The 12,730-nt window shown below is 45.5% G+C and overlaps 1 protein-coding gene across 2 annotated transcripts in view; it reads left to right on the top strand.

Annotated features, from left to right (window-relative positions):
* LOC139567709 (ubiquitin carboxyl-terminal hydrolase 43-like) overlaps positions 1-12,730 on the top strand; it is a 109,014-nt gene that overhangs the window by 3,881 nt on the left and 92,403 nt on the right. For both annotated transcript variants that reach the window (XM_071389143.1, XM_071389142.1), the window contains exon 2: positions 5,084-5,233. In XM_071389143.1, coding sequence (XP_071245244.1) covers positions 5,084-5,233 — 150 coding nt within the window. The remainder of the gene's footprint in view (positions 1-5,083; positions 5,234-12,730) is intronic.

The raw sequence follows: 12,730 nt of genomic DNA, 5'->3' as shown, positions 1-12,730 counted from the left end.
CACAAACCCAGATGATGTGGCTTGTCTGCATTCCCTGGATGTCCTTACTGGGTGGAAGGGAGCGGTACTTCACATGCATGGGTGGTGCACTGAGTTTACCGAATGCTGATGAGAGTGAGCCAGACCAAGTCAACACAGTGGTCAGGGATTGCCAGGAAAGCAGGCCAGAGTCCCAGACGGCTGAGTCAGCGCAGGTGTCTGTCTGGCCTGATGATGTATGAATATGTATGTCTATGGTCTGGCCCCACAGGGGACACCTGTGGCTGGTCATCCAGGGGCACAGTGCCCAAAGCTAATACCCCTGGGCCTGGGTGAATGACATTGCTCACTCTCATTTACTGGAACCTTTTGACATATGCTGCAAATATAGATGGTACCAGAATTCTGTATTAGAACATTTTGATTTGGTTCGGCTCATTATAGGCTCTAAGCTAATTATGTTTCTAGCAGTAATTTGTGGAAATCGAACTGCGATGCAAAGATAGAGGGCTATGAGGTGAAGGATTTCATAAGCTTCAGAACAGGTAGGGCAAAGTGAGATACTTTTTGAAGTTTATACGTTATGTTTTGTGTGCAGTCTCTCGGAATGTAGTACTCAGATCTATTGAATAATCAACTGCACTTGGGTATAGGTATTCCCATTCATTCATTCTCATTCATTCCCTCCTCTCACTGCAGTTATAAGGATGGCTTTGACTTGAACAATACACCGATTTCTATCTGTTCGTCCTCTTTGATTGAGATGAGGATGTTTACTGCTGTAGCAGTGCAGCCAAGTGAATTTAGCCTGGGAAAGGTGGAGACCCCCTACTGAGCATGCTCCACTGGTGCGTATGGAGAGTGCAGCAGTGAGCTCCAAAACAAACAAGACATTGTGTTGGTGAAAGACAGGAAAACACCCACCCATCCATTTACTCCTGTCCCCCGTAGGAATGGTACTAGTTTGTGATGAGGAAGGATTCTCCACAGTGGTTCTTTGACAGCTAATGGTTGTTGTCAATGTCAGTGTGCTTTTAAAGAGCACTAGTCAGAGGCATTGGCCTGGTGAACAAGTTCAACAGTGACTGAGCGAGGATAAAAGTTGGCTCTGCGAGCTTTTCCCTCCCCTCACTTTCCTTGCTGAGTCTGGAGGTGGTGGTTGTATCATGTTTCTCCATGACTCCTGTGTAGGCGGTGGTGGGTGTGAATGGGTGTCATGTTGGTTGTTTTGGAGCACAGGCAGAGATTCAGTGTTTGTATTTTCCTGTCTCTGCTGTCTTTCAAGAGCTACGGTACTCACACACACAGTCTCTCTCTCTCTCTCTCTCTCTCTCTCCCTCTCTCTCTCTCTCTCTCAATATTTGCCTTTGAACTCAGAAATTGTCAGAGCACTACTACTTCATTTTACCCCCAAAAAGCTCTAACAAAACAATATAGTGAGACATATGTCTGTGATATGGCTATGTAAGTCCTGCAATTTGAGCGCATTTCCGCTGGATGTATTCACCACCATGATTAATGGTCTAGGTTCAACGGGGGGGTAAATCAATTTCAACTACACTAGGCTATAAGAGCACCCAATCTCCCCACTTTATCTTAGTGAAGGGAATGGCACAGAAACCATTAAAGGAGCAATCTGCAATATTTACAGCTGTTCAGTGGTCATTTTAATTAATGATATACAGAACACCCATTGATTATTGAAGAAAACATCACAAATGCCTCATTTTATCTTTATTTAACTAGGCAAGTCAGTTAAGAACAAATTCTTAAAGACAGCCTAGGAACAGTGGTTTAACTGCCTTGTTCAGGGGCAGAACAACAGATTTTTACCTTGTCAGCTCAGGGATTCAATCTGGCAACCTTTCGGTTACTAGTCCAACGCTCTAACCACTAGGCTACCTGCCATCCCTCATGAGCTTAGTACAACTGTCTTACCCCACCATATCCCAAATTATAAGGTTATTTTGCTCCATTGTTCAGCTTTATTGCAAACTACGTGGTAGGGCTGCCGTTTGGCCAACCCAAGTATGTACTAGTGATTGTGCCTTTAGGATACAGTAAAAGCGCAGGCCCTCGTTCTTCCCACACAAATGCATATTTACTGCCTCCAATATAGGTCGTGGAGCCTGCGTCCCAAATGGCACCCTATTACCTACAAAGGTCACTGTTTTTTACCAGAGCCCTATGGGCCCTGCTCAAAAGTAGTGCATTTTATAGGAAGTACGGTACCATTTGGGATGCAGCTATAGGAGTTTAAACTTCTCCATTACAATAGTGTTAACAGAGAGCCTTTCCCAGGCTGTAAACCACTCAGAGATGATTATGACCAATCGCAATTCATCCTTTGTTGCCTTCTCTATTCTTGATGGTAGTAAATCCCACATTAGGGACGTTGTCGCGGAGACGAGGCGGAGGCTTTGGGCTTTACTCTGTCGTCACACTGGCAGCATATCAGGAAGAGGATTTCATGTTATTGTAACGGATGTGAAATGGCTAGCTAGTTAGCGGTGGTGCGCGCTAATAGCCTTTCAATCGGTTACGTCACTTGCTCTGAGACCTTGAAGTAGTGGTTCCCCTTGCTCTGCAAGGGCCGCGGCTTTTGTGGAGCGATGGGTAACGATGCTTCGTGGGTGACTGTTGTTGATGTGTGCAGAGGGTCCCTGGTTCGAGCCCGGGTATGGGCGAGGGGACGGACGTAAAGTTAAACTGTTTACTGTGGTTATGGAATAAGGTGCATCTTCACCATGGAGACCAGCAGTACCCTAAAGACAGCTGAGGAGTACAAACAGCTTTTAAAGAGGGGAGCAAATATGGTCTGGCATCTCCAGCTGTCACACAGTGACACACAGTGACACACACACAAAGTCATAAATCATTCAATCCAACAAACTGTGTAAAACACATTTGACATTTCTACTTCTTGACATAGCAATCTTTGGCTATCCGATTCAAAATGTCCCAACCAACACATTTTACAATTTTTACCAAATAGGCTGGATTATTATTCCCATGCTCCCCGTGGGGACAGAAACACAGTATATCATGTTTGTTTTGGCACCTTCATGGCCAGTCATTAAATGTTAGTGTCAGGTGTCTAAGCTGTCTGTCTGTGATTTGGTTGGTTATGAGGATGATGATAAATGGAGGCTGATACAGGCTTACTCAAACAGGCCTCAAAATGAGAATGTTTTTCGTACTACTTTGGTGGGATTACGCCTCTATCTCCTCTCAGGCATAGGGTGGGTGTGAAAAGTAAAGACTATGTTGATATGTCTATGCAGATATCAAGGGGAATTCATTTGAACAAGAAGTGCAATCAGTTTTTGAAGGATGGGATGGGGTCCTTACTTCCTAGCAACAATGCTGCTGTGCAGACCCATTAACATGCCATAGTAGCAGGATCACCTCTGGACGTCAACATTACAAAATGTGTGCACACAGCAGACCATAACCCCTCTCTCCAAGCCCTCCTTCTCTCAACCCCCTGTACTAATGAAGCCATCACAGCTCTGTGATGTCATCAGGTTTCTGCTTCCCAGACACAGCGGGCACACGGTAACCTTGGACACATCGGTTGCTGTCCCCACCACTCTCTCCGCCACCTCCGACTCTGTTTCCCCCTTTCCCTCTTACCCTTTCTGAGGTAGCAACATAACGTAACATAACTGCACTGTCCTTTGATAGGCAGAGAGAGTAACTAGGATTAGTGAAAAATGCTGTGTCCTAAATGGCACCCTATTCCCTATATAGCGCACTACTGTTGACCAGAACCCTTGTCAAAAGTAGTGCACTACATAGGGAATAGGATGCCATTTCAGAAACAGCCACAGTCAATATGCCCCTTTCGCCTCCCTCTCCCTCGGAGCGCCCCCTTCATAATGATTAAGCTCATTAGTGGTCCATCTCAGGTAGTAGGGAGGTAGGGGGCCTCCCATCCTGTCCCGTGTTTATATTTAGAACACTGGCGCTGTGATGCAGCAATTTTTTATGAAGGGTGGAGGAGCGTCTGGGATCAGGCTCTGTTACTCAGAGGGCGGAGGGAGGAATGGAGAGAGTGGGGGGGGGAGATGGCTGGTGGGAATGGAAAGTAGCCACCTGGATGTCCTGATGGTGTTGTTGTTAGCTACACTGGTCACTGTCTCAAGGAGAGTCAAGGTTTGGTAGATTACTTTCTAAATGTTACAGTTACTAGTTACTTATCCAAAATTGTAATCAGTAACGTAACTTTTGGATTGCCCAAACTCGGTAACGTAATCTGATTACTTTCCGTTACTTTTGGATGACTTTACCCTTAAGAGGCATTAGAACAAGACAGCAATTATCAATCAAACACATTTGGTGTGTCATCGAAGACTTGTGGTCTCTGACTTTGGTCAGACTCGCTCAGGTAGAACAAACTTTAACTTTCCATATTTTCAATGCAAAATGTAATGTCATTGAGAAAACAGAAAGGTGTCTTAATATATACTACATGACCAAAACTATGTGGACACCTGCTCACCTAACTTCTCATTCCAAAATCATGGGCATTAATATGGAGTCGCCCCCCCCCCTTTGCTGCTATAACAGCCTCTGTTCTTCTGGATAGGCTTTCCAAAATACTTTTGGTGGTGTTGTCTATTTTTTCGCAAACATCTTTTCTGAATTTAAAAGTAATCCAAGGAGTATCTGTAATCTGATGACAATATTCTTTCTGGTGGGGGGGTTCGTCGTTGTTAAAAATATATATATTTTTAAGGAACTCAGTCTGGCTTTCAACTTACTCTTGATTGTTGTAATAGTAGACTGCACAAGGCCATGTCAGCTAACGTTTTTTAGCTAGGTTTTTTAGCCCATAGATTTTGTAGTAATGGGGGGCCTGTGTGAAAAAGTATAGAACCCCTGACGTAACTTGTTCCAGTTTTTTTCTGTTATCAGATAACATGTAACTGATTACATCTACATCATTTTTTGTCCGTGTTCGATATTCCCTGTTAGGTTTACCGGTCAGCCTGTAACTCTAAGATTAATATCTTTGAGCTTCTACTGTAGTTTGTTGGAAAGTCGTTTTATGTCTTTTGTAATGTCCTCATCTGATTTGCTCCCCCCTGTCTGTCCCCAGAGTATTGTGTCCAAGTACGGCTCTCAGTTCAGAGGGAACTCTCAGCACGATGCCCTGGAGTTCCTGCTCTGGCTCCTGGACCGGGTCCATGAGGATGCCAACCCCACCACCAACAACAACCACAGCAGCAAGACCAAAGCCAACGGAAAGGTAGGAGCAGACCAAACACTGTCACAAAGTTGTCATGAAGCCCAAAGACATTCAGATGTCACAGACATTGTCTTGCGTTGACAATGTCTATGACACTGTCAAAATAAGAACACCTGTCACCAAACTGAAACATCTTGAAAAATATTGATCGCCGTTGTGATCGAACGGTCCTGACTCATGACACATTGTAGATATACTGTAGCCAACAAGTTCACTGAGGTAAGGTTTTTGGCTGATGGTAGTACTATGTTATCTAACTGTGGCTGCAATCCAAAATGCAAAGGGCTCTCTGCATTCTACAGTAGCAGCTTCGTCAGTCTCAGCTGTGTGAGAGCAGAGGTACAGTTGCAGAGGCCAATACTAGCTCCTTATTCAGGTGGAAGAGTTGCAGAGGCCAATACTAGCTCCTTATTCAGGTGGAAGAGTTGCAGAGGCCAATACTAGCTCCTTATTCAGGTGGAAGAGTTGCAGAGGCTTGAGTCATCATATCACCTGGGTCCCACTCATGAGCACACACACGTCTTGCTTTGCTCATCGACTAACTTACTTTAGAGCGGGGCACGTACACACACACACGTGCATAATGCAGGGTGGGGCCGTCGGGACGAGAGATTGCTACCGCTAGGGCCACCGCTGGGCCACCTCTGCTAAATTAATATAGGAGAAACACTGGACTAATAAACAAACTTGAGATTGAACTTGGTTAGCATGTATCAACATCTATTTCTTCGCATTCAATTGAGTCATATTGCAAGCCTTGGTTTTGCTCACAACCTAACCAGGTTACTCCTAGTGCAGTAGAGCAAAACCGAGGTTCCCATGAATGCATATTTCTATTCTCAAGAGATACAATAGAGACTCGTTATGAAGTGCTTGTCTCAATGACAACAAAGCAAATTCCACAGCATTCTGCAGCGATACGCCATCCCATCTGGTTTGCGCTAGTAGGACAATTTTTTCCCCCCAACAGGACAATGACCCAACACACCTCCAGGCTGTGTAAGGGATATTTGACCACGAAGGAGAGTGATGGAGTGCTGCATCAGATGACCTGGACTCCACAATCACCCGAACTCAATCCAATTGAGATGGTTTGGGATGAGTTGGACCGCAGAGTGAAGGAAAGCAGCCAACAAGTGCTCAGCATTTTCAGGTCTCAGCATATGTGGGAACAGGTGAAGCTGGTTGAGAGAATGCCAAGAGTGTGCAAAGCTGTTATCAAGGCAAAGGGTGGCTATTTTGAAGAATCTGAAAATATATTTAAAATGTAGAAAATAGTAAATATAAAGAAAAATCCTTAAATGTGTCCAAACGTTTGACTGGTACTGTGTATATATATGTATTACAATAAACAAACACAGTCAAAAACAATAGACAACATAACTGACTATTAACTGTCTTGATGAGAGGCGGGTCATCAGCTTAATGAGCAGGCCTCCTCGTTAGGAGAGTCGACCAATAGCACAGGCCGCAGGCTAAGGAATGAAGGCCCCACCGTGGGCCCTCTCCTCAGCTGCTCTTGCGTTGCCTGAAGAGAATAGTACAAAAGCACCGTACTTGTTATATTCACCCAGCCAGGTCACAGAAATCAATTAATGCATTTGAGGAAAAAGAGACACAGAATGTGTGGGATGAGGCCTCTTTAGAATCCCATTCCATTTATGACCCTGGTCCCTTTCTCAATGGGAATGATGAGTCTAGCCTCTGCGGCGTCTGATTGTTGTGTCACTCATGGCTGTATTACTATTTACCCACCGGGGCCTCTGAAACGGGCCATTGTGTGTGTGTTTGTGTGTAGCAGGAGATGTTGTTGAAGTGGCAGCCTGCTGTGTGATGCTCCCTCTCATTCTCTCTCTTTCCATCCCTCTCGTCTCTCCTCTGTCTGCTGCTGCAGAGGGGAAGGGATCAGGGGAGGGTGTACCGCATTGGCAGAGAAAGCACGGCATACTATGACTTTTAATGTGGATGTGATCTCTAATATAATTGAATGTAAACACACATTGCCCCTTTAGGTTGTGCGATGGTTACAATGATGCCTCGCTTCGTTGCGCTTCCGTATCCCCTTTGGCTTTCGCTCATCTCCGGCCGCTATTATTAGCCAATGAAGCCCTTATTCTCATTGACTGCCATCGTGACGCCTCCTAACAGCTAATGCCTTTCTCTGCGGCTACACTATAGAGGTGGCCCTTTATGCCACGTCAACAGCTCAGGGCTCTGGTTGTCATTAGCCGTTGCTGAATCGTGGCTCCATAAAGCTGCTTTGCCGACGCCTCGGCCCGAGAAAGAAGAAGCTATTTCAGATGTATGTGTGATCCATTTCTGTTTGGTTGTAGCTCCATCTTTCTCACCTCCCTCGTCTCCTCTACTCTCCTCTCCTCCTCCGTCCTACTCTCTCTCCATTGACTAGTGTTAGAGCATTGATGGTGTGCATTGCGGCGTACAGCGTACAGCGTACACACAGATAGCAAATGGACAGAACAGAGGGATAGATGGATGGGTGTATGGATTGATGGGCTGAGAGAGAGTGAGAGCAGGACAGGATGACACCTCCGTCGTCAGAGCCTGTGAAACGGGCGTTTCAAGTGAGAGCAAAGAAGACCCAGATCAATCTGCTGACCTGACAGAAACCTGAGGAGACACATTCTGACCCTGCCTGCCTCTTTCACTGAGTGAATGGTACCTTTCTTATACAGTGAGCTCCAAAAGTATTGGGAGAGTGACACATCTGTTGTTTTGGCTCTGTACTCCAGCACTTTGGATTTGAAATGATACAATGGCTATGAGGTTAAAGTGGAGACTATCAGCTTTCACTTGAGGGGTAATTTACGTCCATATCAGGTGAACCGTTTGGGAATTACAGCACTTTTTGTACGTAGTCCCCACATTTTAGGGAACCAAAAGTATTAGGACAAATTCACCTATGTGTATTAAAGTTGTAAAAAAGTATTTGGTCCCATATTTCTATGACGCAATGACTACATCAAGGTAGTGACTCTACACATTTCTTGGATGCATTTGTTTTGCTTGTGCTTCAGATGATGTTTTGCCCAATAGAAATGAATGGTAAATAATGTGTTGTGTCATTTTGGAGTCACTTTTATTGTAAATGAGAATAGAATATGTTTCTGGACAGTTCCACATAAATGTAGATGCTACCATGATTACGGATAGATAGTCCTGAATGAATCATGAATAATAATGACACAATACATTATTTACCATTCATTTCTATTGGGCAAAACATAATCTGAAGCACAAGCAAAACAAACAGCAAATGCATCCAACAAATGTGTTGTCACAAGCTTGATGTAGTCATTGCGTGCTAGGAATATGGGACCAAATACTTACCTTTTTACTACTTTAATACACATATAAGTGAATTTGTCAGAATGCTTTTGGTCCCCAAAAATGGGGGGACTATGTACAAGAAGTGCTGTAATTTCTAAACGATTCACCCAATATGGATGGAAATACCCTCAAATTAAAGCTGACAGTCTGCACTTTAACCTCCTCGTCAATGTATCATTACAAAGTGCTGGAGTACAGAGCAAAAATGTCGCTTTTGTAGCTCCTCCTCTACAGTAAATTTCCTTACAACTCTGTAACTGCTTAGTTTCAACATCCTTACACATCCACTTTCTGCTCCAATTCTTCACTTGTCCCCCATTACACCCCACTTTTACTGTTACCTTTGCAAAACTACAAAAGACAAATTAGTGCAGCGTGTGTTTCTTTACATAAGCATCTTTCAGAATGGATGGTCTGTATTTGAAGAATGCATTTCTGCATCATCTACATGGACTCACACCGGCCTGCAAGGCCCATAGAACAGAGCAGAAACCAAACCTCTAACCTAATGCACCTGCAGTCCTCCATTTTAAGATCAGTCCTCTGTTATTGGTGTATGGGTTCAGTAGCAGGGGCCTACTTTATGTGTTTTGGTTCAGCAACCGGGACCGACTATAACCTGTGGTCCAGCATACAACCAGCCATGTGACCAGCTGAGCCGGTTCACCTTCCTCAGCCAGTGGAAGGTTACGTAAGGAAGTCGGTCAACAGAGGCAGCTCAGTAAACTGACGTTTGATCAATTGCTGAAGGAAGCCAAGTCTCCTTGAACCAGGACCCATCGTAGTAGAAGGGGATTAAAGGGCCAGTTAGAAATAACGTGTGTGTCACATTCGTCCAACCCCTCAGGCTTGACAACAGTATTTCTCATAATATGAAAGTATCAGGCCTATCTAAACCAGTTTGCACAATATTCCTCTGGTGTCGGAATGAAAATAAATCAGACAAACTCACTTCGTTCGTATGCCACAAATGTGGCATAAATTTCCCTTTAGAATAGTTACATCTGGCAGTTGGCGTTGACCTCCCATCCAGTGAGTGGGCATGCCTGCCTGAGTGAGTGGTTTAAAAGCCGATCCATCTTACCCTTTCTCTCTCTATCCGTCTCACCCCTACGGACGGCAGTGGTAAACGATGCCGAGCATCCCAACACCGCTGCAAACTCACAGAGGCATTATCTCTGCATTATTCCATTTTAAACGTCGATAACAGCTGGCTTCTCACTCTGCGCCCGGAGAGAGTTGACAGGGTGAGTGGATGGAGGGAAAAAAAGAAAGAAGAAAAAATAGATAGAACACATTATTGACAGACACAGAAATTGTGGGTTTGACGGATGTGAGGTTTAAGAGGCCCTGTTCTCCAGAGAAATGTGTTTGTTTATGATACAGATCAGACGTCGATGACAGGTAGACAGGTAGGGGTTGATGGATGCTGTATCGGATGTCTCCTGTCAGTTTTGCCCATTGGGATGTTAAAGCTCTGATACTCCTCATTCAGTTGTGCCATCAGACTTGACACTGGCAGTCCGTCATATAGAGAGAATGGATCTACCATTGGACATCTCTGCGTTCCCTCTACTGCTCTGGAGCTAAATGAAGTCAGCTTTCCTCTCTTCTCTGTTGGCTCATTAGTGTTGTACATTGATTAGACATTGGTGTTCACAGGTTGCTTATCTTTCCTTTGCTCCCTCTCTCACTCTCTCCCTTTTTCTCCCATGCTCACAGTCTCAACTCTGCTTCTCCCCGGGCTCTCTCTCTCTGTTTCTCTCTCTTTCTCCTCTGATTCATCTCTCTATATGTCTGTCTGGTCTACTTGTCAGTGATGAGCTGTCTAAACCGTTGCCAGACGTCAGCTACAGCTGAGTGTTAAGATCAGGGCTGAGGGGTTGATGGGGCAGACGGCCACAGACCCTTTCTCCTTCTGCTCCGGCGATCCCGCTCAACCTCACAGGTTACTTCAAACGACACTTCTCCCGCCAGCCCCGCCGAACCCCAGCCACAATCCGATTAGAACACCAGTGACATTTCTCAGATGCTTCAAATTCCACACGGCATAGAGACATTGGGGGAGAGAGGGAGGGAGAAAAGGAGATGGTGGATTTGCCCCTGTCTGTTTGACTGCATGATGGGCTTCTATCTCCTTTTCCCTTTACAGATGTCTATTTTGTGTGAAATTGAGCAGCTGGAGAGGAAGGAAATTGAAGCAAAACTCCTTATTTGCTGCTTCCTGTCATGGAACAGATACAGTAACATCAATATCACCACTAATACCCTTTTTTTGCTACACTACTGTGTAAAGAAGAACACAGTGGAGAGGGGCATTGTAGTGTGGTATATATTTTTATCACTGAAAACATGTGGCCCCGAATGAAGGGAATCTGGGACCGAGGGGAAACTAATCCCACCACTACACTACACACACACACACACACACACACTACCTCACCTCCTAATAGGATTTACAACACCCCCCCAAAAAATCGCGGCTTTATGAAATATTTCTCAACATGCCTCCTTTTTCCTTTTCTCAACGTTAGATTCTTCATCCATTATTCACCCTGATCCCTTTCCGTGTCTTTTTAAAGCCTCCTTCCTCCCAACGTGGCTCCGTCTACTATTCACCTATTGAAAGATAAATGATTGAGCAGGGCCAATTTGCATCCCCTCTCCCTGTCCCCCCCTCCTTCCCTGACTCATTTCAAAATGCTTCTGAGGGATAAAAGAAAGAAAAAGTTTCAGGTGGGTTTTTGTAGTGGCATGGTATCGAGAGAGAAAAATAGAAAGGTGTTGACACCAGCAGCTCTCAGCTTCAGGGATTCACCGAACTGAGAGAGCTGCTTTGTGTTCTTTTGTCAAACCTGCTGAATTGGGCCGTCTAGGTATCAACGCTCCTCTGTCTAGGTTTGTCTGATCAGTTAGCACTTCTGAAAGAGCTCGCAACTTTTTGGAGACTGAGGTGTTATTTTTCTTCCACTTGGCCTTACTTTGCAAAAGATGATGCCCTGTAAACCTCTCCTCCGGTTTGCCGGATTTTCTTCCTTCAGTAATTATTTGATGGTCAAAGATGGAGATAGATACTAAGAGAGTGGTACTGAGTGGTTTGGCTAGAACCATCACTGTGGATCAGGTGCCCTAATCAGTCACTAGCAGCCCGTTATCCTGCTTGCCTGGTTCGCTAAGATGAAAGCGGCCAGTCCAGACCAGGACAAACAACTCTCTCGCACCACACTGAAGCTTTCCAGGGATTTGAGCTGATCCCTGATCCCTGCTGGCCCTCCTTCCTTCCAGACAGGAAGTGTGGTAGTAGACTAACAGGTATGGTTACAGCACAGTGCACACCAGAGGGACAGAGTCACATGGGGAGACAGAGAAAAGTGGAAGCGCTGTTGGACATCATCTGTGAGGTCATAATGGGGTGAGAGAAGGAGTCTATCGTCGTCCTCGTGCCACAGTGATGAAGATAAAGGAGGAGGAAGAGTGTGTGTGCATGCGTCTGCTTGCTGCCCAAACCAATTACCGCTCCCACAGGGGCATCAGAGAGCCACAGTCACAACATGGTGCAGAGTCAGGACCCAGCCTTGGGTCTTCCACAGAGCCTCCAGAGACAGCGCTCTAGCTCAGGGACCCTACCCAGGGACCCCCTATCTGACCGTGGACATCCAGGCTCGCTGTGGGGTAGGTAGGCCTCTCAGAGTATTGCCTGTGACTGAAGCACCACTCAGGAGAGAAGCTCAAAGTCGGAGGAAGCGCGCCGGCCGTCGCTCCATTAATGGCAGGAACATTAGCCCCGGGATCGATCTGCTGAAAGAGGAGGGGGGGGGGGGGGCAGGATGTGTGTTTGCGCGTGTGCGTGCATGCATGTAGGTGAGACTGAGTGCTGTGTGTGGTGGAGCACTAACAGTGCGGGCTGAAGGGGTCTAGGACACACACAGTGGGCTTTCTAAGGGCACTCAGCCTCAGTTCCTCTCACACATAAAACACACAGTCAGATTACATATGGCTTCCAAACACACTCATATTTATACATACTACTTATCTCTCTCTCTGTCTCTGTCTCTGTCTTTGTCTTTGTCTTTTTTACATTTTCTTTTTACTATGTCTCTATCCTCTGGGGGGGGGGGTAAGTAATGCGACTCTCCCACTTCTCCGCTT

The sequence above is a fragment of the Salvelinus alpinus genome, chromosome 2 (genome assembly GCF_045679555.1).
Source record: "Salvelinus alpinus chromosome 2, SLU_Salpinus.1, whole genome shotgun sequence".
Classification (NCBI taxonomy): Eukaryota; Metazoa; Chordata; class Actinopteri; order Salmoniformes; family Salmonidae; genus Salvelinus; species Salvelinus alpinus.
The sequence above is the reverse complement of the archived record's forward strand: the minus strand, read 5'-3'. Positions and strand labels throughout refer to the sequence as shown.